Raw genomic sequence first — 27836 nt, 5'->3', positions numbered from 1 at the left:
ATTGAAAAAATGATTATTTATTTATGTTCATGATTATTTATAAAAAAGAAATTATCAATGTTTAAATTTTTAAATATGTAGTAAATGAAAATCTCAACAAAAAAACTTAAATAATATCTACTTATTTTACTTCATTAAATGGTAAGATTTACTTAAAAATTTCATAAAAGCAAGCTTCCTAATTTAAAAACAATAAATAAACTTTACTTAATTACTTTAAATAGATATAGCTTCTAAATGAAATGTAAATGGGTATTTTTTACTTAATTTCTTCATGAGAGTTTTGTTCAATACTAAGTAGATTTTACTTGATAATGGCACGCGAGTTGTACTTAATATTATAGCAGTAAAATTTACTTAAAATTTACTTGTGCAAATTGTTACGAGGATTTTATTAAGTAAATCTTACAAGTAGTTTTTTTCAGTGCATGGGGTTTCCACCGTACAACATTGAGCCAAAGGGTAACGGTTGGTCAATCGAATGAAAGGCCAAACAGGCCCATTATCACTAAAACCAGCACAGTAACGAACCCAGAAAAAAGGGAAAACCTAAAAACACATCACAAAGTCAACACCTCCAATGCTAACATTATTGTTCCCCAACTTGAAAAACTCAAAGGGTGACTTATTCAACATCTACGTTATATATAAAGCTGTCCTGTAATGGTAATGTAGTGAGTGAATGAGTCAAATTCTTTGGTTCTTAGATGCTATAGTTAAAAACAGTGGTCTGGAAACACACAAGCAAACGAAGCACTAAACCAATAAGCATTTAATCAAAGGCAAACAAACAAAACTCTCATTAAGGAATGTTCAATCCTCCTGAGCTGAAACAAACTGAAGTCAAAAGTCCAAGAGAACCGGAAGTGAGAGAGGACAAAGGAAAGGCACAGAACACACAGCTAGAAGAGCAGAAACACTCTCTCACACACACACCGTCCCGTACGCTGCACAGGTTAAAGAGATGTGGACAATCCTTTCATGAACACTGGCATAAAGAGGCAAATAAAGGCAGCGGTGTGCGTTTCGTCTGCGGCTCCAATGACGGGACGTCGTCTCAATCAAGAGCGAAAAGTCAAAATGAAGAACTCTTACAAATACTACACACCATTTACAAATCTATTCCTCCACTCGCTTGGTTATTGTGCGTGATTCCAGTGCAAAGACCTTAAAGGGATAGATCACACAAAAATTCACCTAGCTTATGAAAACCTCAAAATTAGAATATTGTGACAAGGTTTTCATAAGCTGTGATCCATAATCATCAAAATTTTAACAAATAAAGGCTTCAAATATCTCACTTTGTAATGAGTCTATATATTAGTTTTACATTTGAAGTTGAATTACAGAACTTTTTTTGCACAATATTTGAATTTTTCGAGTTTCACCAGTATCAGAGAGCACTCCACACATACTGTATGTTTGATTACACCAACTGGAAGCTCAAGATGTATCACGTGAATGCTTGTTTTACAAGTAAATGAATCACTGCTACATTACACGCACACAGAAGCGCACAAATCACGTGCAAATCGCTCACACAGAAACATTAATCTTTACTGTGCTATTTTAATAAATATAACGAAATATAACGACCCAAAGACAAAAGAACTGATAAGAATAAGCGGTTATGTAGCTCTCTGTGTGGTTCGCCAGAGCTGTGCACAAGGCAACCCACGTTCAAGTCTCAGATCGAGGGTCATCATGAGGTCATCAGCGACTGATCGACATTGACTCTGCTTTAATCACATAAATGTCGACTTAAAAAAAAAAATCAGAAGCATTCAACCCCTAATAGTTTCGTTTTTGTCCATCCAGTGAAAATCCACACCTTCAAGCTTCACGAAGTTCATTAAAACATTGTAAAAGTGATCCATAGGAATCATAACATTTAAATCCAAATCTTCAAATATGACCATATTTGACGTACCTAAATTAAAGGGATAGTTCACTTTGAAATTAAGTTTTGATATGTTTTAGCTTACCTCAAGGGCATCCAAGATGTAGGTGTCTTTGTTTCCACAGCATTTTCAATATTGACATTTTTTGGTCAAACCGTTGTTGTCTGTCAGTCATATATGGCAGTTTTAGGGAGTCCACATTAAAGCGCATGCACAGAGAAGTCCAAATTAAACATGATTTAATGACTCGTGAATGTAAGTACACACTGATGGCACAAGACACGAAACGAGCGGTTTGTGTGAGAAAACGAACAGTATTTATATCATTTTACCTCTTGTTAACAGCCGTCGAACTGATCTGAATAAGGGGCCGGTTCACATATAGCGTCTTTTGCGCGCTCAAGTTTGTTATTTCAAATGTAGGCGCGCGGTATGCGCGCTCATAATGGAAGTGGTGCGGTCGCGGTGCGACGCGCTCGTTTTTTCCATGCGCGTCCGCGCCCCGATAAAAACATCTCAACTTTTCAGAATACCGCAAGCGCACCATACGCACACAATAGGTCATGTGACAAGAACCAACTGAAGCGCAACCGCCCTGGCGCTTTGGAAAATGGAGAATGCGGCGCGCCCAGCGTTTTCTACGCGTTTTTAGGCGCTATATGTGAATCCGGCCTTAGATGTCCAACTGAACCGCGTCTACGTCACGCATTGTTTACACAGAGATTTCGTAAGTTTTACCTTTAAATAAACATATTTAGATATATCGAAGTCGTCTTCTATCGCGATTTCCTGTATAACTAAATATGTCTAGCGAAAGGTAAAACTTCCGAAATCTCCATGTAAACAGTGCGTGACGTAGACGCACGCGCGAGAGATCACTTCCGGCGCAACTTTGGAGACGGTTCAGTTCGGTTCAGTTGGAAATCTGATTCAGATCAGTTCGACAGCTGTTAACAAAAAGGTAGAAACGATATAAATACTCTCCGTATTCTCACACAAACCGCTCGTTTCGTGTTTTAGGCCATCAGTGTGTAATTACATTTACGAGTCATTAAATCATGTTTAATTTGGACTTCTCTGTGCATGCTCTTTTAGGAGATCCCCATAGACCTGCATTATATGACAGACAGACAACAATGGTTTGACCAAAAAATGTCAAAATTGAAAAGGTAAGCTAAAACATATCAAAAATTAATTTCAAAGTGAACTATCCCTTTAAATCTGTTCAACATATAAAGCGGTTTTTATGACGTTTTTGTAAACAGAAAATGTTAGTTGTGTGGAGATGGACAAATCTATTAAAAATATCTTAATTTGTGTTTCGAAAGTCTTCTGGGTTTGGAACGACATGAGGGTGAGTTAATGAGGACTTTTTTGGGTGAACTATCCCTTTAAATCTTTAATTATGAATTTCATGGATATGCAGAACCTGCACCTTCAACGTCTCAATGTCTCTACTCGGAGTAAAGGTCTATTTCTGCCAAACACGGCAAGCTCTATCCTCACTGGTGACTGAATCTGGAGATTCCCAGAGGCGGAACACAAAAGAAACGGAATAAACCCGGTCCCAGACGGACATGGATTGTCAAGGGAGGAACAGCTATGAAACGTCATATGTAATTCATTTAGGAATAGTGATTTCAACTGCAGCTTTAGTCCAAAGCTGCGAAACCCACTGCATAGATCATGTCTCAAAATGTAGATAAATATATATTGTATATAAATATATTGATGGCAATCATGTCATAAAACAACAAAAGAAAATAAAAAAACTTAACTTTCTCACCATGTTCGGAAATCCCAAGTGCTTTAGTGTGATTAAATCGGGCCATTTAATTCAATTAGCATCCAATTCATTCTTTGGAAATCTTAAAAATGTAACGTATTAAATCCCATTTGGATAATCTAAATGAATAAAACCGATTTGTTTCAGGGTAAATGAAATGTTTGTACTTCATGTCGTAAAAAATTCTAGGTGCCAAAATTAGCGACTGTACCTCCATTCCTACTAGCCTTGATTTATTTCAGTCAAATTAAAAATGCCATCTTCCCTGACTAAGACATAAAGATGCAAATACATAAAGGACACTTGATAATCACGTTAAGGTTTTTAAAAAAGCAGTGTGTCCAATTCAAAATAGTTTGATTTCATAGGTGACTAGGCATTATAACAACAAAAACTGGTCTGATTATTGCGCAGCAAAATGCCTTCAATTATTAAAAAATAATAAAAAAATTAAACTTTCCTGAACCCCTAAAAAAAGGGAAAAGTCCAGAAAATCCACTAAAACGTCCAAATGGGTTCGTTTTATCATTGAGAAGTCAGTGTTGAGCGCATACATAAATATAGATGCGCATCCATACATCATCACGCCCAATCATAAATATGTTTTGTGGGTGAGAACACTAAAATAAACATCTACACCTCTTTACCTTTCTGTTTCAGTCATGTTTAACAGAAACGTTCTGTAGTGTGCAGCGTCCCTACATTCCTGTAACATTATTAAACTTTTCCAATAAATTAAAAGGTTCGAGACTGGAGTGTCTACTGCATATGAATATGGAGTGTCTCTACATTCCCGCTCATGTGGGACTGGCCCTGTGAGTGTTCCTCCCCAGTTCCTGTGGCTCGTGTTGGGTCAGAAAGTACTTGAAGAACTCGTAGACGGACCAGGCGATGGCGGTAGACGGCATCTGATAAATGACCCGAGCTCGGATGCCTTTAAAGAACGCGGGGACGCCCCCCAGCCGGTAAACCGTCCTGAGCGCGTTGACCATCCCCGAGAGATGCCCGCTAACGTGCGCGGAGCTGAGCGCCACGTTCTCCTGCGTGTTTAGCAGCGTCTTACACACGTCTAGCGGAGTGGTGATGGCGGCGGACACGGCTCCGGCCGCCGCTCCGGACACGATGTGCGTTTCGGGCCGGTACTGGCGCTGTGGGTTGAAATGTTCCTGCATGAACTCGTACATGATGAAGTGAACGGCCTGGAAGGGGATGTTCATGGTCAGCTGAGTGCTGTAGCTGCGGTAGAAGGCGGCCAGTCCTTCCTTACGACTGATCGTCAGCACGCAGTCATACAGGCTTCGGTACGGAGAGTTGTACATCTGCATCCTCTGCTTCACCACTAATAGAGGAGAAAAACACTGGAAACGTTAAAACATAAAACACTCATCGTACACGGAACTGAACTGCAAGTCTATGCTGACCGCTATGAACCGTGATTTATAAAACACAAAGCATTCATGTCACGTGTTTTAACTACTAAACAGATGTGTGCGAACTGTAAAATTTGTTAACGGAAAGTTAGTTGTGTCAAATTTAACAATTTAATGTCAAAAATGAAAGAAAAAAAACAATCTTCATTGAAATGATTGTACTATATTTTAGTTCGATAGTCTTTTTTTATTTAATATTTCTTTAATAATTCACTTTGAGCATAGAAAACATTCCAGTCACGAATCTTAAACGCTTTGGGTCACAGACTTCAGTTTTGTCTCTTTTTAAATAAGACACTAGGCAGATTATTGCTGTGAAAAAGTAAACTTTAAAAAAAAAATGTATAAAATGTAGCATTTATTGTAATGAAAAATGCTCAAAAATACCATTTTCAAATTTTATATAAAATATATATTTTACTCTAAAACAAAGCCATAAATCTTAACAAGCTGTGCTCCAAATTTGAGGCTTATATATATATAATTATTTTTGACCACGAACTAAACAAGTGCAACTATTTTTTTTTCAGGATCATTTAACAATTTCAAATCATGTCCATGATTTGTGTGTGTGTGTGTGTGTGTGTGTTTGTGTTCACACAGCAATTTCCAAAACCTTTACCAAGTTCCGTACCATTCCGATGAAGTAATAAAATTCAGGGAAAAAATAAATAAATAGCAAAAGAGGGTTAAATAGTATAACCAATGTCTTAATTATCATTTTAAGAGGTCTTAAATTTGAGAGTGAAAACAAGAATCATGAAACTTAACCCTAAAACCGTATTCTGGACAAATCTGGGAAAAATAGTTGATTTATTTAAAAAAAAAATACTTCCTTGATCTGAGTGGTACAAGACTTTGCTACTTTTTTTTTGTTAAGTTTGCTTCCTGAACACACACAATTATTTTTTTTGACTCAATTCTACAAAGTTAAGTGGTTGAAAAAAAAAAACTCCTTAATTCTGTATTTGGGTCAAAAATGGGCACCCATAGAAATGAATGGGAAAAACTGTAATTTAGAGCATTCTAAAATAACCCAAAATAAGACACCAGGTGACAGCAGAGTCACTTCATCTTTAGGTTTTAGCTCTAAGAACTTATTGGAATGATATTTTAATGTAGTAAAAAAAAAAAACATAAAAATAAGCATAATTTACATAGAAAATATGGTACTTTTTGAAAAATACCCCCAAAATGAAAAAAAACCCACCATAAATGGATAAACAAAACTTTATCGAAGACAGTGATATAACATTAATAATAAATAAAAATTAGGATCACACCTGAGTCCTCTGTGCCCACATTTGTCCACAATTACAGGATTAAAGGCTATAAAGTGAATACGGTTTGAAGGTTAATGTGAATTTGATGTAAAATGTGTGGTCAGTGCTGCCTCTCCCTGTGCGCCTGATCACGAACTGGAATGTGAAAGTAAAAAAACGAGCGTGCAATCAAAACCCATTTCAATATTCACCTCACATACATATTAATAGCCACTCCCTGATTGCCGCCAATTATATAAAATACCCAACTGTATAATTATGAGAGAACGTAAAAATGCTAGTTTTAGCAAGTATTCACATAAACACAGTCAGTCATGTTTTAAGCAAACGTAAACAGAAAGAAACTGGATGTATAACAGTACAATAGATACGTGCGTCAGGTCTTAAAGTGACAGCAGCCTAATATCCCTGCTACCCAATTATGAGATAGTATTAAAAATATCAATATGGCAGTTTTAAATATGCATCCATGTCAAAATTGTGGCCGGTGAAAACGCTGAGTGGCTAGTTACTGGAAAACCAGTAGCCACAGTTGCTGGAGAGCGAAAAAGTTCATGTCAAGCGCTGCTCATAACAGTACCAAAAATATCATATTTATTATTGAAGGTATTGACAGTGAAAGAAGAATACCTTCTGCTGGGTTCATGACTGCATCATGGAGGACAGTAGCAACACTCCCAGCCACACCTGAAGAAAAGAAGAAAAATTCTAAATATCAAGTGACAACATGTGGAAAAAACAGGATCAGAAACTAATTTGCTACATTTACAATGTCCTATTTCCCAGTCAAGATGCCACTCTACTTTCCATTCCCCATAAACAACCCTGGCCTGAGCCTTTCAAATTATAAACCCACGATCCCTTGCTCTTTGGTTTCTAAAATCAGAAATATATAAAAGTCACAATATTTCACAAAACAAAAATGCAACAATATGCATTATTGTTTATAGTTCACCCAAAATAAAAATTACTGTGGGAGAAAAAGGTTTACAGAGTTTTAGTGCCAGTACTACATTAAACGACTATATATATTGTTGAATATAAATGTATAATAATGCAACAGGGGAATATCAATGTCAAATGTTTCCAGTAAAACGTGTCGTACATTATTTTAAATATATCTAGTCAGTGACAGAGTGAAAGCATATTCATCTCAAATAATTCTGTATTTTCAGCTTCAGAATCATGAATGGTGTCTGTATTGTCCTGTGCGTTGGGTTTCCAGCACCAAATCCAAGACTATTCATTTACACACACAATGTAATATCAAATTTAGCATTTTAATCAACAGTACATTTTTTTGTTAACCTTTTCAATTTGCCTTGGAGTATCGCAATAACCCAAAAATATCAATTTCTCCTAATGCACACTCCTTAAGACTTGAACCCTTTCTCCTACCGTTAGCAATGTGGCTGTTGCCGCCGTTCTGTATGACGTCACTAAGGCTGCGTTTGATTCGCTCGTAGCAGGCGAAATAGAGCGCGTGTGCGGGGCCGGCCCCCAGTACAGTGATATTGAGGCCCCTCAGGGGCCGAAGGACGCCCTCAGTCCGCACAATCCTCTTCAGCGCTCCGTAAACGCTGCGGTACTGAGCATTTGGGTCCGGCTGTAAACTCTGCATACGTGTCTATGAACAGAAAGAGAGCAGCATATCAGGATATCAACCATAAAAATGATTATATTTGAAATGCAAAGAAACAAAAAATATATTTACAAACAGGAACAAGAGTAAATCATAAAGATCGGTTCTCGTTTCTTGTATTCTGATATAACACAAATCTGAGATCATAATGTTTAAAAAAAATATATTTTACAGAGACCCCTAAAAATAGATATTTTGTGACAAACAAAATTTGTTAACAAAAATAGAAGGAAATACCAACAATATGTAGACAAAGATAGAAGCCGTCCATCTTTCTGCTTACCCAACATTCAGCTCAGTTATAAAAACATGCTTTGTTTAATGTGAATGAATTGGCACGAATCCTCATAACACACACACACACTGTTTAGCTGAGTCAGACTTCTGACTATAAGAATAAAGCCTGACTCACACACTGTGGGTTATTGTGGCCCAAAAGCGCTCGCTCAGACATGAAGAGACGAGCCACTGATACTTCTGGAGGGAGTATAGGCTTCACACACTTAAGTAATTTAAAATTCATTTTGATTCAGAAAAATTGGCTTTAAAGTTGAATTAATTTATTGATTAGAGCTCACTTATCTGAACAATTCACTTTCACAATATAGTTTCATGTATTTCAGTAATTCAAATTAAAAGGTGAAACCAATATATTTAGTAAATATAAATATATACAAATGCATGATTATACTTTTCAGAGGGCCGACATTTCTGTATTTAAAATCATTTTTTTTTTCGTTTTTTTGGGTGACTAGGCAACCTTATTCTAATTTTCTGAGATTTTGAATTTGGGGTTCATAAGCTGTAGCCCATAATCATCAAAACTATAACTTTTGCACCTGTGTGTATGTGTATATATATTAGGGCTGGGTATTGAGACAAATTTCACAATTCGATTCGATTACGATTCGATTCAATATTGATTATTTTGGATATCAGTTACAATAAACGGCCATTTTTCTCAAGGGAATCAAATCTCTTAAATGCTGTAAACTATGGGAGTCTAGTTGTAGCCTATAGGCTTCATTAGCCTAATATGAAGGTAATAATGAACTGTTTTGTAGCTATACAAACACTTAAATTACACTTGTATTTATTTTTATAATAAGAAGATTATATGAAATATAAACATTTAAATGGTGGCTGTCATAAAAACTTGCCAGATTTATTCAAATAGGCTATGCATTAAATATTGAAGAACATTAAGATTATAATGCATATGTAATATGGTGTATATATTTAGCAAAATGCTCCTCTCTAGAGTTATTTTTTCTAGCTGACTAACGAGTTTGTGGGTTTTCTGAGGTAAATATGACGATACAAGACATTGATTACAAGCTGTTTGACTGACGTCTTTCCACGGTTGAAACGCTGTCTGAGCGAATCAATGTGACATGATACGGATTTCGTTAAAGGGTTAGTTCACCCAAAAATGAAAATTAAGTCATTAATTACTCACCCCCATGCTGTACCAACCCCGTAAGACCTTCGTACACAAATAAAGATATTTTTGATTGAATCTGAGGGCTGGATCACTCTTCCATAGACAGCCTGAGGGACTGCCTCTTGACGGCCCAGAAAGTCATTAAAAGAAAAGGTTTAAATATTCCATGTGCCTACAGTGGCTCAACTATAACTTTATCAAGCGACGAGACTACTTTTTGTGCGGAAAAAAAAAACGTAAATAACGACTTTATTCGACTTTCCATTACTTCCTTATGGGCGCATGCGCGAGAACTGAGACGAGACCGTTCTTCTTCGACTACTTTTTGTTACTGGCTGCTCCGCTTAGGAGTTTTACCGCCCCCTACCGTATAAGATGACGTACTGCTTGTAAACAGAACGTTTTGCGCCTCCGGCTATATCAGTACGTCATCTTATACGGTAGGGGGCGGTAAAACTCCTAAGCGGTGAGCAGCCGGTAACAAAAAGTAGTCGAAGAAGAACGGTCTCGTCTCAGTTCTCGCGCATGCGCCCATAAGGAAGTAATGGAAAGTCGAATAAAGTCGTTATTTACGTTTTTTTTTCGCACAAAAAGTAGTCTCGTCGCTTGATAAAGTTATAGTTGAGCCACTGTAGGCACATGGAATATTTAAACCTTTTCTTTTAATGACTTTCTGGGCCGTCAAGAGGCAGTCCCTCAGGCTGTCTATGGAAGAGTGATCCAGCCCTCAGATTCAATCAAAAATATCTTTATTTGTGTTCCGAAGATGAACGAAGGTCTTACGGGGTTGGTACAGCATGGGGGTGAGTAATTAATGACTTATTTTTCATTTTTGGGTGAACTAACCTTTTAAGTTGTACTCGATGCTCATTCATGTTTATTTGGCGCTGTGACTGGTATTATTAAGCCGGAAGAGAGATCAGCGCTGCTGCTTCTCTTGAGCTGAGCCAGAGCGATCTCACGCCACAGCGCCAAAACACTATATTTATGTTTTTGAATTTCTAAAGAAAATGGACGTAATTTGAAAATTGAGACTTTATCATATCAATAGTAACAAAGGACAAAGATTATTGCGCTGTTTTGGATGCGCGCAGCCGCGATACAATGATCCATTCATTCAAACGAATGAATGAGGATGACTAATCGATTCTTGAGATTTAAGAATCGATATCGGTTCGTAAAAATGAGAATCGAATAATATCGAGAAATCGATATTTATTACCCAGCCCTAATATATATACATACATATACACACACACACTCTCACCTAAAAGATTGAACACCTGTTCAGTTTCTCATTAATGCAATTATCTAATCAACCAATCACATGGCAGTTGCTTTCACAAGAGTGCATTCTGGAGGACTTTAGTGAATGAAAAGCAGAAGAGCAGCTTAATATGCCACAGAAAACACTGAGTCAGAGTAGTTTCCTCAAATTAAGTCATGAAAGACACAATGCCATAAAAATATACGTTTGAAACTCCAAACCTCAATGGGTTACACTTCCTCAGAGACAAAACTTCCCACATTGAAAAAGGAGACTTCAACGGAGATTCATTCTGCCTTCACATGCAATCGAATAATCTTCAATATGAGTTTTCAATTCGGGAATTGAACATGAACGACCCTCTCAAGACAACAAAAGAACTTCAACACGGCAAGCTCATAATCACGACTTCAGCAGTGGGAACTGGAATTACGAAATTTCCAATAGCACATGAAGTACACTACGTCCACAAAAAAATATATAATAATAATAATGATGGATACTTATTGCACATTTTCCCACTTATTATTACATATGAACATGAAATAAATGCAGAGTGACAAGAGAAACAAAAAGTACAGATATGCAGGAAATCAGCAGTTCGACTCATCTTGGATGCTTCGGATTAGCAGGGAGGTGGAAAAACTGGCCCTGTCACAATCACAAAGTTTACTGTCTGGAAAATACTCAAATGGGCTGGCCAGCCAGAGCAAGGAGGGCGAGCTGGCAAGCCTGGCCTGGCATTTGACCCAGCTCTTTTCAAACTACTGGAGCGTTAGGCAAAGTATACTTTGAAAGGCTGAAAGTATCGGACGGTTGAGCTTAAGCTTTGAATGTTTAAATACACTAGAGGAGGCTGTACTGTACAAACTACCTAAGGGGACGCTAGGTGCACTAGCTGTCTGTTCAAAATAAAAATAAAAACCTAGCATTGGGGATTTGTTGCTTTTTCTAGGAACACTTTAATTTAGGGTCCAATTCTCAGTAGCATGTATACTAGGATATTTGCTGTTTATTAGTACTCATAAAGCAGCCTTATTCTGCATTAGTGTTGGCATACACTAATGCATACAAAGCATCAGCTAAAATGATCTATAGGCTATATGATTATAATTAGAGCATGAGCATGTTTGTCAGTGATTTATTTATATTAGGTTATTACAGCATTTAAAGAGCACAGACCTACGCAAAGGAGGTGCATGTGAAACGCCCTGTAAGAAATACTTTCCTTTTCAGGAAAAGTATCGAAAAAGTATCGAAATCGCGATTCTTGACTTGGTATCGGTATCGAAACAATAATTTTGGTATCGTGACAACACTATTCTGCATAATATTCTACATCCATTAATCCAGCCCAATACCTAAACTTAACAACTATTCCTTACTAACTACTAATTAGCAGTAATTAGGAATTTATTGAAGGAAAATTGTGAGAATTGGACCCTAAACTAAAGTGACCATTCATCCTATTGTACCGAACTCATATCGAATCGTGACTTGTGTACGTTGCAACACAACTGGATACAGAAATGTTTTTCTTCCATCAATCGCGTTTCCATTACAGATTTGCAAAAAACTTTTGCGATTTTTTTCAAATGTTGATAAAAATCTATTCCAACTTTCCATTAACCGATGTTATCCGATAAATCCAAAATTCATGGCAACATACGTTGGTGGGTTTATGTATATCACAGCAATCACACAAGGCATTAATGGTAAGGGAAGTGTATGAGGCATTTTTTTTTTTTTTTGCGATATGTGGGAGTTTTCGCGAAATTGACGAATTTTCAAAGGGTAGTGGAAACGAGGCTATTCAAAGCGTCTTTCTATTGGCTGTATACAGCTAATTGCCCTTAAACTGAACTGGTTACAATCAAACGTAACAGAGAGGTGACGGTCTCGACAGGAATGAGACTATGTACCGTACGCAGATGTGTACCAGTCTGTTAATCATCTTAGCCCAAATGCAATAGACACACTAGTACATACATTCACACCCTTCTGGATGTGTGAGATTACGACCTCTGCCCTGGCCCACCCATGAGGAGTGACACACGCACACACACACACACACCAGCCCGTCCGTCGGTCAGTTCTACACTCATTAACACCGTCAGGCTGAACATTCAAGTCTGCTTTCACATGTCATTTAAACTATATTTTACATATACATGCATATATAATAAGATAATAAATAAGTAATCATGTTTTATTTGTAGTCAACGTACCTTCAAATACAAATAACTGAATGCATATCGGCCATATACTATTTAAATTGGAAAAATAAAAATGGCTAATAAGCTAGTGGGCTAAATAACCATACACAGGCCAGCATAATATGAAACATATCGTTTATTGTAGTTTTGTTTAAATAAATGCATCCTTGGTGAATATAAGAGAATTTTCAAAAATAAGAAAAAAAAAGCAATTTTTTTTTGTACCCTGGTCATGCACACATTATGATATATTCATTATATATTAATTTTATATATATATAATGATATATTAATTGTATAATTACAAATCAATTTTATTACAAAAATACATTTGTATCATGTTTCTATGTTTACAATACTACTTTTCAAAACAAATGCTAAAGTTAAAGTATGGATAATATGCAACTCCATAATTTGAAAAAAGAGCACGTACAAAGTAAAATCAAGAGCTTAAACTCTGAGTTATGGGTTGAGCTATTAGTTAGCCATGTAAAAGTCATTTGGTTTTACTGATATTTGATTGTAAAAAATATATTAAAAAATAGACTTCCAACAGGTGCCTATAAATGTCTGGTTGAAAACTCTAATCCAAATATTAAACGTGAGATCATATATGGTATAAAATATCCAATATTATTGGCAATTGCCTGTATTAATTCAATACAATCATAAAAATGTAACAAATCTTAATCTCAACTACCCATATATAGAAGATTGTAGCACCAATGCTATTAATCTGGAGGCCTGGCAGTTAAACTCAATACTTCAATGTGAACAATAACCGTTTCAGTCTTTAAACAACAACACAAAGCTTGTGTTGATTGTAAGATGGACATAGAAGTCGTTAATTTGCATTGTTTTAATGTGTTTATTTTGGCTCAGTGTCTTGAGGAAAAACACCGTCACTCCTCTGGTTTCTGTATTCTGGTTCCTCTAGTATTGCTGCATCTCTCTGAATCATCCTCTTCCTCTTACAGGACATGCATCACATTCACAACACGAGCAAACGTTGGCATACAGAGCCTTGATGTGATCACTGAAGGACTTTCAGGTCTTGCAGAGAGTTTCAATTCAATGATGAAATGTGGGAAAACTACAGATATAACCAACATATTTAAGTGGGTGTTGAAGACTACGTTACATGGTGTTTCCAACTCATTAATCTTCCATAATGTCGCACACATCGTAATAATAGAAAGCATGTGACGCTGGGTAAAGTTAGTTCTTTATGCTCTTTTCTCAAATATTGCTTCTTACCTTTTCTGTTTTCAGAGTTGCTGTTATATAAACTTAAGAAATTAATTTGTAGCCTACTTGTTTGTAGCTTATCATATACAACAAACACTTAAACGCTTTTCTCGAATAACCAGCGGTTGAGCATTTCGCAAACGTCAAACGAGCAAACGTCAAGCATTTCATGTCCTGAAACACTCCTCAGAGGTGCTTCTAGGAAGTGACAACCCTCATACAGCTGGCAAGTCCCCCAGAATCTCTCACACACTGGAAATTCCAGTTTTACTGCAAAGCCTAATGAATCATTACAACAATACAACAACCCGGATTACTACAAACATGTGCTCCAGTAAGGAATTGCAACATGTTTTGGTAATCGTTTCAACATTACATTACAAGTTTTGTGTTCAAAACATAAAATAGCAAATAAAAAATAAGCAGTCACTAACCAACATATTCATCCCTCCCTAACATAAGTCTCGGTTTCCCTTGTTCCTTAAAGGGGTCGTATAATGCCATTTTCATACAAGTTGATTTGATTCTTTAGGGTCTAAATGAAAAGTTTGTAATATACTTTGATTCAAAATTCTCATTAGTGTTGTATGAAAACACTCATTTTACCAGGTCAAAAACAGCCAGTTGAGGGTATATTTTGGAGAAAGAAGAGTCTCTGAGAACTAGGGTTGGGTATCGAGAATCGATTGGAACCGAGACTAACTTTTCGTTTTTCCCGGAATCGTTCAAAAGTTAAAATTTCGATTCCTAGTTTCGATATTCACAGTCCACCGAGCGGAAGAAGAAACCGCTGAACAACACCAACAAAGAAGCGTCTACCGGAAGTGTTGGCATAACCACGTGAGTCGAACATGAGTACCTTACGTCGGCGATCCAAAGTGTGGCTTCACTTTTCTAAAAATAACGAAATCTCGGCAAAATGCAAAATTTGTGACAAAAGGAGTATTTTTACAGAAGGAGTATTTCCTTCAGAAAGGCCGTTGGTTAGCAAGGTTAGCTAAACTTTTTTGACCCTGCCTCTTAAAAGAATCGGAATCGAGAATCGTTAGGAACCGGAATCGAAACAAGGAATCGGAATCAGAATCGTTCAAATTCAAACGATGCCCAACACTACTGAGAACACATCTGTGCAACCGTATCAATTTGACGGCCGCAAAGAAGTTCGACAATTAAGGCTCGAACAGGACGTTTCTGAATGGTTGGTTAACATAATGTCACTTTGATCTATCTTTGTGCACTGGCAGGGTAGAGTAACTTAGTGAGATGTGCTAACGTTACGCGTTTACTGATGTATACATACTCAGTTTGTAATAACACAATAACCATGATGCGTTGTTCATTATAAACGTGGGATTATGAATTATATTGAGAAAGTCGTACATAGAAAACATGCCGTAATGTACCCTTAGTGTAAACCTTAGCCGCATTCATCGTGAAGTTTGGAAGCGATTTGCAAAGATTAATTTAAAGGTTAATAAAAAATTGACACATTTACAGGGACATGAATAGTTTGTGCTGACTCTTTTTTCAGGAGCAGTTTCTTAGCAAAACCAGCGGCGAGAAATGATTCACGCAAACATGAAAAGCATTGACGTTGCTCATGGGGAATATTCCCTTTGAAAACAAAACTCAGCCACTGCCTCTGCAGCGTTTTGTATTTAGGAACATCAAAATGACTGTATTGATTATTACACCCAAGAACAGAACACCACAATCACTTAGACGCAATTCTGTTTCAGCATATCGACAATAGTAGGGCTGGGTAATAAATATCGATTTCTCGATATTAATCGATTCTCATTTTTACAAACCGATATCGATTCTTAAATCTCAAGAATCGATTAGTCATCCTGTTTCATTTGAATGAATGAGATATTGTATCGCGGCTGCGCACATCCAATAAATCGCACTAATCTTTGTCCTGCTTTGTTACTATTGATATGAAACAAAGTCTCAATTTTCAAATTACGTCCATTTTCTTTAGAAATTCAAAAACATAAATAGCGTTTTGCCGTTTTGTCGCTGTGGCGTGAGATCGCTCTGTGTGCAGCAGTGTTGATCTCCCTTCCGGCTTAATAATACCAGTCACAGCGCCAAATAAACATGAATGAGCATCTGAAAGTGTGTTAAAAGATAGAGTACAACTTATCGAAATCCGTATCATGTCACATTGATTCACTCAATCAGCATTTCAGTTAAACAGCTTGTAATCAATGTCATGTATCGTCATATTTACCTCAGAAAACCCACATAAACTCGTTAGTCCACACTCGTTAGTGTTCTTCAATATTTAATGCATATTTGAATAAATCTGGCAAGTTTTTATGACAGCCACCATTTAAATGTTTATATTTCATATAATCTTCTTATTATAAAAATAAATAAAAGTGTAATTTAAGTGTTTGTATAGCTAGCATTATTACCTTCATATTAGGTTAATGAAGCCTAGTAGGCTACAACTAGACTATATATATAGACCATAGTTTACAGCATTTAAGAGATTTGATTCCCTTGAGAAAAATTGCCATTTATTATAACTGATATATCCAAAATAATCGATATTGAATCGAAATCGAATCGAATTGCAAGCTTGTGAATCGAAATCGAATCGAATTGTGAAATTTGTCTCAATACCCAGCCCTAGACAATAGCGGACTATGATGAGTCAGCTCGCTCAGGGCGGGTCTGTGTTGAAAGTGAAACACACGTCACACGGTCGAACGGCTCGATTTGAGGCAGGGGAAAACATAAGGAGATTAAATTATTAAAACAAAAACACTGGGTAGATTTTTATCAATATGATGGTTGTGTACAGGCACTGCCAACACACATTTCAGTACAATCAACTTGAAAAAGTGCAAGTACAATTATATGACCCCTTTAAGACACAGTTTTTCAACAGACAAAAGGAAGAGGAAGTATTTTAAGCTTAGTTACTTTCTGGGTGTTTGGCAAATGATTTACAGGCCTGTCACAAGAATCATTAAAAGCTTATCTTCTGTTAGAGTGTTACAGGAATCATATAAACCAGTTTCATAATGATCTCAAAAAAATGTATTTACTTTCTCCTTTAAAAATGAAGACATGCAACAACTCAAGTCCTGCACATTTGAGTACATAATAAACGAGATTTTATTGACTCTATGACATGAGAGTATTGGGGTCATTGACACTAGTATAAAGGGTAATATGGTCAAGAAAAGGAAGAATCTTCTAAAAGGAAGTAAATATGTATTTCAAAACGTTTCCGACGTTGGTTTTGAAAAACTTTAAGGGAAGTTTAAATTCAATTACTCTTTAAAAAGTCACATGGATGGTATAACAATTAAGTTAAAGGTAATAACATATTTGCACCTCGAATTAGGGCCGAGCAATTAATCGAAATGGCAATTTCTAAAACTCAGAAAGCAGGATTTTTCCGCCAGCCCCCTCCGCAGCGCACCTAAATCTAGCGCGGGAACAGAACAGAGCGGGTTTACCGTAATGACATGGGCGAAAGCACAGAACCAAGCGGCAACATTCTAATCTGAAAGATGAAGCCTACCCGGAAGTGCGATAAACTGCAATACATCTCAAATCCGCTAGAGGGCGGTCCCAAAAGGGAGCAAATATGCATATACGTCATGTTATAATGTCCGTTTTCACAGCATAAATTCATATGTTTACAGTTTGGTCCCATGGACTTTTATTGTAATCTTCAATATGTTCCGCGTGCCTGACAACTGTGAGGGGGGTGAATTTTTTTCTAACTCGTTAGTTTAGATCATATTTAGATATAAAACGTATGACAGATAAGGGCGGTTAACTTTGATTGACAGCTGATAACGGGCTGCGCCGAGTGAACTTGACGTCTCGGCCATGATCGGACACAACACATCATACCACCTCTGTATCCTTTCTGAAACTTTTGTATTTTGTATTTCCCAAGATTTTCCAGTATGGCGCCGCCCATACCCCCATAAACAGCTTCAAACCCGTTCTTCAGAGAGTCTATGGGTGATGTCACAGACACTTTGTCCATATTTTTTACAGTCTAAGCACAAAACCAGGGAAATATGATGCATCAGAGCCAGGCAATTTGCATATATAAACAAAAATATACATGAACATCAAAAATATATATATATTTTTTTTAGAAATTAAAAACATGCAAATTATTGTAGAGGTGCATTATTTATTGTATGTATGAAATGCATATTTGATTTTGAATACTTTAGCCAAAAAACTTAATTGGTAATTATAAGTTGAAAAGTTTGGATGCATTGATTGAATTATTTATTTTGGTCACTTTTTTTACTATTTTAAAAACATCACATTTTTCATTGCTCTTATGGTTTAGGACAGTTACAACAAAAGAAGCGAGGGGTTATTTCAGATGTAGAGACATCATTCTTTATATATATATATATACATATGAAGAGTTTGGTTCCAAAACGCTATAAATCCATCTTGATGAATTTCAGTAAAACTGGGTTTTCTTTAGCAAGAAAATGGGAAGATGAAAACCACTATTTTCGGTTTCAAATTTTCACGTAGCATTTGTAGGTTATAATAACAATAAAAAATGAAATCCAGGTTTTGATTTCCAAAGATTTATTAAAAAAACAGATCGTTTTTCCCCCAAAATGCAATAAATCCAATAATTAATTTTTTTTCAAAATGCAATTAATCAAAATAAAATTTTATACACATTGAATTTCTTGTGCATACTATAAATCCATTGCTTTAATATAACAATATTCGGTAACACTTTAAGGGTTCATGTCATGAATTATCATGAATTCATGGATAAATGAATTATGCATTAATTCATATTAATATCATCAGGAACTAACAACGTTTTTTTAACAGTTCAACGTTTTTCATTCATGACTTCATGGATGAACAAAACCTTAATTAAAACATTAACTAAGACGAGCACATCATCATGAATTATGATTGCTGTTGTCAACCTTGGGACGTCGCCGCTGAACTTTTTTGACGGCGATCAGCTGTAAAATGGGTCCTGCTCGGTTTTCGTTGACTTTGAATAAAACAACTGAAAGTTTTCGAAAGATCCTCTGGGGGTCAGTGTGTCAGCGTGACAGAAGTTTGATGCTGTCGTGTGAGAACAAGCAACAGCCGGCATTTCCTCCTCCCGAGTCCATCTTCTTCCTCACGTAAATGATTCGATGTCACGTTTACCCACTGAGGATGCCTTACCCTCCGCAGGTTCACCAATGCTGTCAAAATTATTCATTTTTTTGTTTGTTTGTTGATCGAAAGGACAAAATAGAGAAAACCTAGGAAGCCGGGTTAGTTAAAGCGCTGCCGTTACTGTTTACATTGCGTGGAATGGTGCGTTGTGATTGGTTTAGCGGATATGTGGCATTTTGCAGAAAAGGGAGACTGGCGTTTGTCGCGGTTTGGAAAGAAAGGGAGAAAACATTACATAATAACACGGCGGATATCCCATTTTACGTAAAATTAAACATTGTTTTGTATCTGGTCGGTATTGAAAAGTCAGATTTTTGCAGTAACTCATTTTTTTTAAAAATGGCGTTTATCTCGTTTTGGAACCAAACTCTTCACATTTATATATATATATATATATATATATATATTATAGCATGCAATGATTATTTGCAATGACAATTGACAATTTTCCGATTTCATGTCTTAAAATTCATAAATATGCCTACATATGACAAATAATAATTTTCCTTATATTCATCATCATCATGAGAAAGATTCCCCCTTTGTCCTACTCATGGCGTATCCCTCTGTGATCTCTGACCAAGTTTCGTTCTCAGTGTCTGTCATCGGCTAACACACACACACACACCCATGAACACACACATGCCAATTACAGCCCAGTAGTTCCTTCTTCCAGGTGAAGTTCAGAGCCTCTGGTTTATCAGGCATCAGAAGCATCTCTGCGACTATGTGCTCTCCAGACACGTACCAGTAGACGGCTCTCAACCGCGTAGAGAGAGCGAGTGAAATCTGGCAGCCACTAAGGAAACAATGACAATAGCCTCCGCAAGTCCCACAGAATAGATGCAGAGAGCAATCTGGCACAGTGACAGATCACTTTCACTCGCAAGTTTCCCAAAAAGACAAAGTTAGGACACTTTTGTCCCAAGTACCAGTTTGTGAATAGATAGAGATGGAGCTAGAATACCTACAATAAAGAACAGGAAGCAAAGGACTGTTTTGTTCAGTGAACGAGCAGGCTTGGCAAGCTTGCGTTTGAATGAACTGTTGATCTAAAGCCGGACCGAGGCTAGTCTGAAGATTAGCGCTGCACTCACACACAAAAACACCCTGGCATTTCCACTTAACATCATGAGATGGCAATGTCACCTCTGATGAAATATGCAAAACAAAGTAGAAACAAAGATCACCTCAAAAAAACTCAATGAAATAATGAATCGGACCAGACAACATCATGCTGACTCACATGGATAACCCAAAAATACCACAAGAATTTCGGTAATCAAACAGTTCCTGGTCCCCATTGACTTCCATAGTATTTTTTATTCATACTATGGTAGTCAACATCTCTTTGACTACCAGTATTCTTCAAAATATCTTCTTTTGTGTTAAGCAGAAGAAAGAAACTCATACACATTTAGAACAATGTGAGGGTGACCAAATGACGACAGCATTTTAATTTTTGGGTGAACTATCCCTTTAAGTTAAAACTCATCAATTTCCTCTATTCAAGGATGCCGTGGCCTAGTGGTCGAACTAAAAGGTTGTAAGTTTACGCCACAGCAAAGGAACAAACTACCACCATTATGGTCTTACACCCATATTACTCAAAGGTAAGTGTGCAGGACATAAATACACTTAAGCATACTTCTACATGCAATTCAATGAAATAAATATATATTTTGAATTATTAAACAATTAGTTGAACTTATTTTGACCCACTTAAGTAGATCTGTAATTTCATAATTTCTCCTATTGTTCATTTACAGTTAAATTGCGCAGACGAATGTACCGACAAGCATTTATAATAATCTAAAATATACTTATTTGTATATACGCATTTGAATAAATAAAAAAAATACACATTTATAATTATGAATTTGCAATTTAGTACATTTAAAATACATTAACTGTACATGTAATATCAATTAACACACTACAGTTAAAATTGCAAGTACTTATTCAAAGCACAATAAACATTATCAATCTCTCATTTCAGTCAAATTATAAACACTTTAAAGAATAATATAACTCACCAAAATAAGATAAGCAATTTTCAACTTTTTAAAGTTATACACGATTCAAATATGTTTATAATGTAATTAAGGTAATACAAAATTAAGGCAGCAACTTTTTATTACAGTGTAGTTTTTTTGCCTCCTGAAAAACATACTTTTAAGATTTGAAGTAAACTACAAGTGCGCACTCAATACAATCAATCAAGCACACTAGTTTCACAGGGAATGCCTACTAGGTTGATGACTTATGGATAAATGAATGCATTAGAAGCATGACTTGCAGCAATTACAGTGAGAGTCAGAGCACTATAATAACACATAGTATATTTGTATTCAGTAAGCTCTATGTGAACTGAAAAGACTGAGTTTAGAGAGAAACATCAGTGAAGGTCATTTGAGCAGCTGTCAGTGAAGCCTCGACAGCACACAACTGAAGCTAGTTTCTAACGTTAGTTGTTTACTGCTGCATTTTAGTAAAATGCTAATTCCCACAGCAAACAGCATGGCCGACTGTGCTGGTTTAACTTGGTTTGTTGTTTTGGGACCATTTGAAAAGGTTTGAGTCATCGAGAGATTGGCCATTCTGGTCTCCTCGAACTTTTGAAAAGTAACGTACGCTTGAATTGTAACGTCGCGTGAGCTGGACAGGCTTTCTAACCGCACATCTGACACACACGTTAGTGAATGTGTTTATGTCGTGTAGAGTTAAGTTACCTTGACCGAGTCCACGGGGTACATGACTGTGTGCTCCAGCACTCCGGCCACGGCGCCCGCTGTCATGTGCGTGCCCAGCGACGCGTGAGCGGGCAAACTCTCGTAATCCGCCTCGCCCTCCAACGCGTCGCCGTCGCTGTTCACCTCCGACATCTCCACACTCGCCAGGACCGCGTCGCTGCGCAACTCCATGCGGTGGAAGCGTTAAACCCACGCTTGATACGCGGAGATGTGAAGCGGCGACACGAGCGCGCACATCACTATCACCGCCACTGCCGACAACGTCATCTCAGCGACGCTGTGATGTCATCGTGACGCCGCGGTCGCGCGCCAGACTGTGAGAGCGGTAACGGGTGAAGGTGGGGCTCAAAGCTGATGTTACCAAATAAAAAGTACACTGATCTGTTGTTTTTGAGTGATTCTTCTGTTCAGGAGTGTTTTCTATCTTGTTTGGAATTGGTCTGTGGTTAGGTTGTATTAATTAAAGGGATAGGTCACCCAAAAAAATGAAAATTGTGCCGTCGTTTCACTCACCCTCGAGTTTTTCTAAATATATGAGTTTCTATATTGTCTAGAACACAAAAGAATCTATTTTGAAAAATGTTGGTACTAATCACAGATATTCTGGTCCCCATTGACTGCCATAGTACAAAACAAATGGAAGTCAATGGGGACCAGAAACTGTTTGGTTATTAGATTCTTCAAGTAGCCTATCTTCTTTGCCTAAAGGAACTCATACACGTTTGGAACAACTTGAAAGGTGAGTAAATGATGACAGAATTTAATTTTTTGGGTGAACTTTGAATTTGCTCTTATGATTGGCATCCCGTACATGATATAGATTGCTCCATCTGTGAGAGTGTGATAGTTTAGGTGTGTCTTTTCTAAGAAAGAGTTCACCATGTTCACTTTATCTGCTCACTTGGTGACTAGGCTACAATACTGAGTTCACCAGACGTCTTCACACACACAAGAAACATTTATATGTGCTTACTTAAGAATGAGTCCAGGGATAAAATAATCACACTTGTTAAAAAATACACTTCACTTAAAAAAAAAAAAAGTACGTTACATAAAATCATATAGCCAACTTTAATGAATATACTTGAGGGCAAACTAAATTAAAGGACACTTAATTGCATGTTATTTACTTACAAGAAAATGTATTATAGATTAAATGTAGCCTATATTAAAATCAATTAGTTGAACCAAGGGTGCTTTTTTGACCCACTTAAGATTTACACATACATATTTATATGTAATTTCATATTACAAAATCTCACTATTAACTAACTACGACTTTTGCCTCAATAAACTCCTAATTGCTGTTAAAGTTAGTACATAGGTATTGTGTAGGATTAAGGGATGTCAAATATGATCATGCAGAATAAGGTATCAATATCTGCTTTATAAGTGCTAATAAACAGCCAACATCCTAGTAATATGCACGCTAATAAGCAACTATAATTGTCTTTGAAATATGGTTGAAGTGTACCACCGAATGACAAACATTCCATGGCAAACTAAAATATACATTAATGTCATTTCTATTGAAATTTGTATTTAAATTTGTAATTTAGCACATTTAAAATACTTTGATTGTATCAAGTAACTCACTACTTTACTTGACAGTAAACACAGAATAAGTGATACTTTTAAAGCACGAGAGATCATTAAAACATTATTTAAATTAGGCCTATACTTTAAAGTAAAACTTTAGATTTGGACCTTTTATTTAATTGCAATAGAGTTTTAAAAAATAAAATAAAATTACTTTTAAGTTTTGAAGTGCACATTCAATACTATTGGCGCACTTCTTTTTCTCGAGGGATACTTGTATAAGGGCCTAATGCTTCACTGTCGAATTATCAACAGCTTTACAATATTAGTGATTGTTGGCTTTGAAGAGGTCACATTACTTCAACCGTAGCAATGATCCTCATCAGTTCCTCTCACGGCCCATGTGAGCAGATCATAAGATCCAGAAAACATGAAGCAGACAAGCAGAGCATTCAGAAGGCAGTACATGTGGATCCAAGCAGTTTCACAGACACACACACAGTCCTCCAACTAAACAAACTATACGTCAGTGTCTCATGCTTGTGTAGTCCAACATTTCTGTTTTTTAACATAGATCCATTGATTAGTTTATCATGAGGCATTGTATCTAAGAAGTTTGAGTTTGAGATGTTGTATAGGGTTCAGCATGTGTTTGCCTGTAGATCAGAAGATCTCTGAGGAGGAACAAGGGCGGGCCGAGAAACGCCTGCTTCTGAGATGTGCTTTCATATGATTATAATAACGTTCGTTTCAGACACACTCTCTTTGTTCACAATTACTTTTGAAGAGTCATCCATTGAGGGAGTGCAAAGTTCAGTTAGCTATTGTTGATAGAGAACTAGAGGGATAATTAAGTTTTAAAGAAGAGTTAATTTCACAACTCTTATTTACAGAATTGAAACAAACACATTATAGCGCATGTGTTCGATTGTCTTCCTTTGTGAAAAAGAAGTATACATATACTTAACAAGAGTAATTATCACGGAAATTAAGTGTGAACTGATGAATTAACTGCATGTTAATTAAAAGTAATGAAAATATATTTTAGTTCAAATTTAAATTAAATGTAATTAGCTAAAGTTTAGCTATAATTAAATATAATTACATCTTAATTACAAGTAATTACATTTTAGTAATTTCATAATTACACCTATTGTCTTTGAAATATGGTTGATAAATGTACTGACAGTTTATGGTAAATTAAAACATGTTATTTCTACTCAATCTTTCTCATGTATTTAAATTAAAATTACAATCAAGTACGTGTGCGTTAGTATGTCAACATTTCTTTTAAGAACGACAAAGGATTGTAAAGACATGACTTAAAATTTAATTAAAAAGTTCACTTTTTAAAGTGTGTTTAGAAACATGAAAGTGAACTTTATTCAGATACACATACATTACCTTTTATTTAATTAAAATTATATTATCTATAGTCATTTGAAGTACACTACAAATGCACATTTACTTCAATTACACTTCTTTTTAATGAGGGTTTCTGTGTAAGCACGCAAAGTGAGTCATACATGTGATCAAATGATTCATTAAGGCCCCAGAGCATATCCATTCCTTCAACAATGTTGTTGCTGCACACTTCAACTAAACTTGTTGTTCCTAAAACAAATGATTGACTTCTTATTTACCTCAAATAAGAAGTTCTTGGTCAATCTCACCCGATGTGAATTCTTAAACTGTAGATGGTGCTACTGTTACATATGAGAGAGAGAGAGAGAGAGAGAGAGAGAGAGAGAGAGAGAGAGAGAGAGAGAGAGAGAGAGAGAGAGAGAGAGAGAGAGAGAGAGAGAGAGAGAGAGAGAGAGAGAGAGAGAGAGAGAGAGAGAGGTTGTATGTAAGCAATTAGGTAACGTTACGACTGAGTATCGTGAATAAGATAAGTAAAGGCTAATGGGGGGTTGTTAGGCACGACCCCCTCCTCGAGTACCTTATTGCTTTTATAAAACTGTTACCACACAATAAAAATATTAAAGTAAAAAAAATATATATTAGTGCAACTTTCATGAGGTAAAATCACTAAAAGCCTTCTTTCCGCTAGAAAAAATAGTCCCTGACCGTGAACAGCAACAACGTTCCAATGTGTTGCATGAAAGCGGAACTGCAGTGTTGCGCAGTGATACATAAACAACAACACTGGTCCAGAAGCACTTCCTGTTTCAGTTTTTTAGCACTACATAAAAGCTGGGATAAAATACAACCAACAGAACATATAAAACTGAATCAAAAAGTTAAACAAACATCTTTAAGATTTTTTCTTTACATGTGAAATAAAGAAAACAGTACAAACTGAAACAGGAAGTGTTTCTGGACCAGTGTTGTTTACATCTTGCAAAGCACAGCTATTGATTTATCAGAATCAAGGATTGGAACTATAACCGTTTTATAAAACAGAATATTGTACAGTATAGTACAATTAAATATTTATCAAAGCCAAATGTGACTTTTCAGCATCTGATCAGTGTACGCAGATCACCTGAACTCACACATATAGTTATTCGACTTGTTTCATCAGCAGGGACTAACAAAGCTAACGTTTTCATGAGTGTGTTCGCTTCGGACAGATGAATGAAGACCACATGTTTGCTCGTTTAACATGTGCTCAGGTTTGTTTTGTAACATAAGAATGAGAAAACAGGGGTCAGTAACCCTACAGCTCTGAGAGAAGTGAACACGAGAAGGGGTCAACCTCTCCGTCCAGAGGATATCGTAAATAAAGTGTCCTTGGTCACTTGTCTTCACGTTGAGGGACTTTCAGTACAAGACCCACTTTAGCAAGCACCATTAAGAGGAAAAAATAAAAAAACACAAAACACCTTTTTAATTATTAATCTTTTTATCTTCAACAACAGCAATTTTAAAGAAATTGATGTTTCTTTAACAGCTTGTGTGAATATGGTACTTGTGTTTTCACAGATACCAACAATATACAGCAGTGACTGACCGTACAAAGAGAGGCATCGTCCACATCAGAGGATTTCTTGCAGAAAAAGTAAATAATAAGTAAAAAATGGAGAATTTGCACTGAAATGCATGGACCAACACACTCATTCAGGGCACTGACTGCCGTTCAAACATTCCCAAATGGCTTTAAGATGAAGTTTCGTCATCGGAATCCTGTCATAATACATATCCTAACTAAGGCCTTGTAATGCGCTAAGAAAAACGATAGGTTGTTTTAACCCATGGTTGGGTCAAAAATGGACAAACCCAATCATTGGGTTAAAAAATTGAAACCAGCGTTTGGGTTTGCCCACATTTGACCTAACCCAGCACTTAGAGACTGTGGTACCTTGAAAAATTCATTCTCTTTCACTCAAGAATTAAAATAGTCCTCATGTTGCTCCAAACCTGTCGGACCGTCTTTCTATGGAGCACAAAGGGTGAATTTTGAAAGAACAAGTCGCTATTTTTCAATAGTGTCTTTAAAGTGGCTCATGCACTAGTATATTCTGAAGTCATATGATAGCTTGTGTGATAAAAACCCCGAAACAACTTCACACAAAACTATTATTTGACTTTTTTTTAGGAAATAGGCTCATTTTACCACTCCCTCAGAGTTAAACAGTTGAGTTTTACCGTTTTCAAATCCATTCAGCCGATTTTTTTTTTTTATATTTAGAAGAATATCAGTAACCAGACAGTTTCTGGTCTCATTTACTTCCACAGTAGGAAAAAAAAAATACTATGGAAGTCAATGAGACCAGAAACTGTCTGGTTACTGATATTCTGATAAATTTCAAAAAAATCGTCTGAATACATTCGAAAACGGTAAAACTCAACTTGTTAACTCTGGGGGAGTGGTAAAATGAGCCTATTTCCAAAAAAAGTGGAGTATTTCTTTAAGGGACCCTTCATACTTTGAATATAACTCAATAACTCAATACCTTGTGCTTATTTTATCCATTTTAAATCTTAAAGCCAATTCATTGTCATTGCATGCAAAAGTGTGATCAATACGTTTCTCAAAAGTGATGTTTGTCGCCACCAGAAGATGGTCACATGGTTTCGGAGGAAGATGAGAATGAGTTTTTTTTTTTTTTTTTTTTGGAGTGTAATTGTAAGTTGAAAGATATGATCTAAACCCTAAGACAAGAAAACATGAAATAATTGCACCGA

General features: G+C 36.4%; 1 protein-coding gene across 1 annotated transcript; it reads right to left on the bottom strand.

The window, feature by feature from the left end:
• Positions 1–757: 757 nt before the first annotated feature.
• On the bottom strand, positions 758–22448 carry slc25a37 (solute carrier family 25 member 37). Its single transcript, XM_039674975.2, has 4 exons — positions 22146–22448; positions 7799–8027; positions 7031–7087; positions 758–5026 (listed from the first exon to the last, which is right to left on the bottom strand). The coding sequence occupies exons 1-4, from the start codon at positions 22335–22337 to the stop codon at positions 4485–4487; spliced, it is 1020 nt and encodes a 339-aa protein (XP_039530909.1). The 5' UTR covers positions 22338–22448; the 3' UTR covers positions 758–4484.
• Positions 22449–27836: the final 5388 nt, after the last annotated feature.

This window comes from Pimephales promelas, chromosome 14, assembly GCF_988280905.1.
Source record: "Pimephales promelas chromosome 14, fPimPro1.hap1.1, whole genome shotgun sequence".
Taxonomy (NCBI): Eukaryota; Metazoa; Chordata; class Actinopteri; order Cypriniformes; family Leuciscidae; genus Pimephales; species Pimephales promelas.
This window is presented reverse-complemented; position numbering and strand designations above follow the sequence as displayed.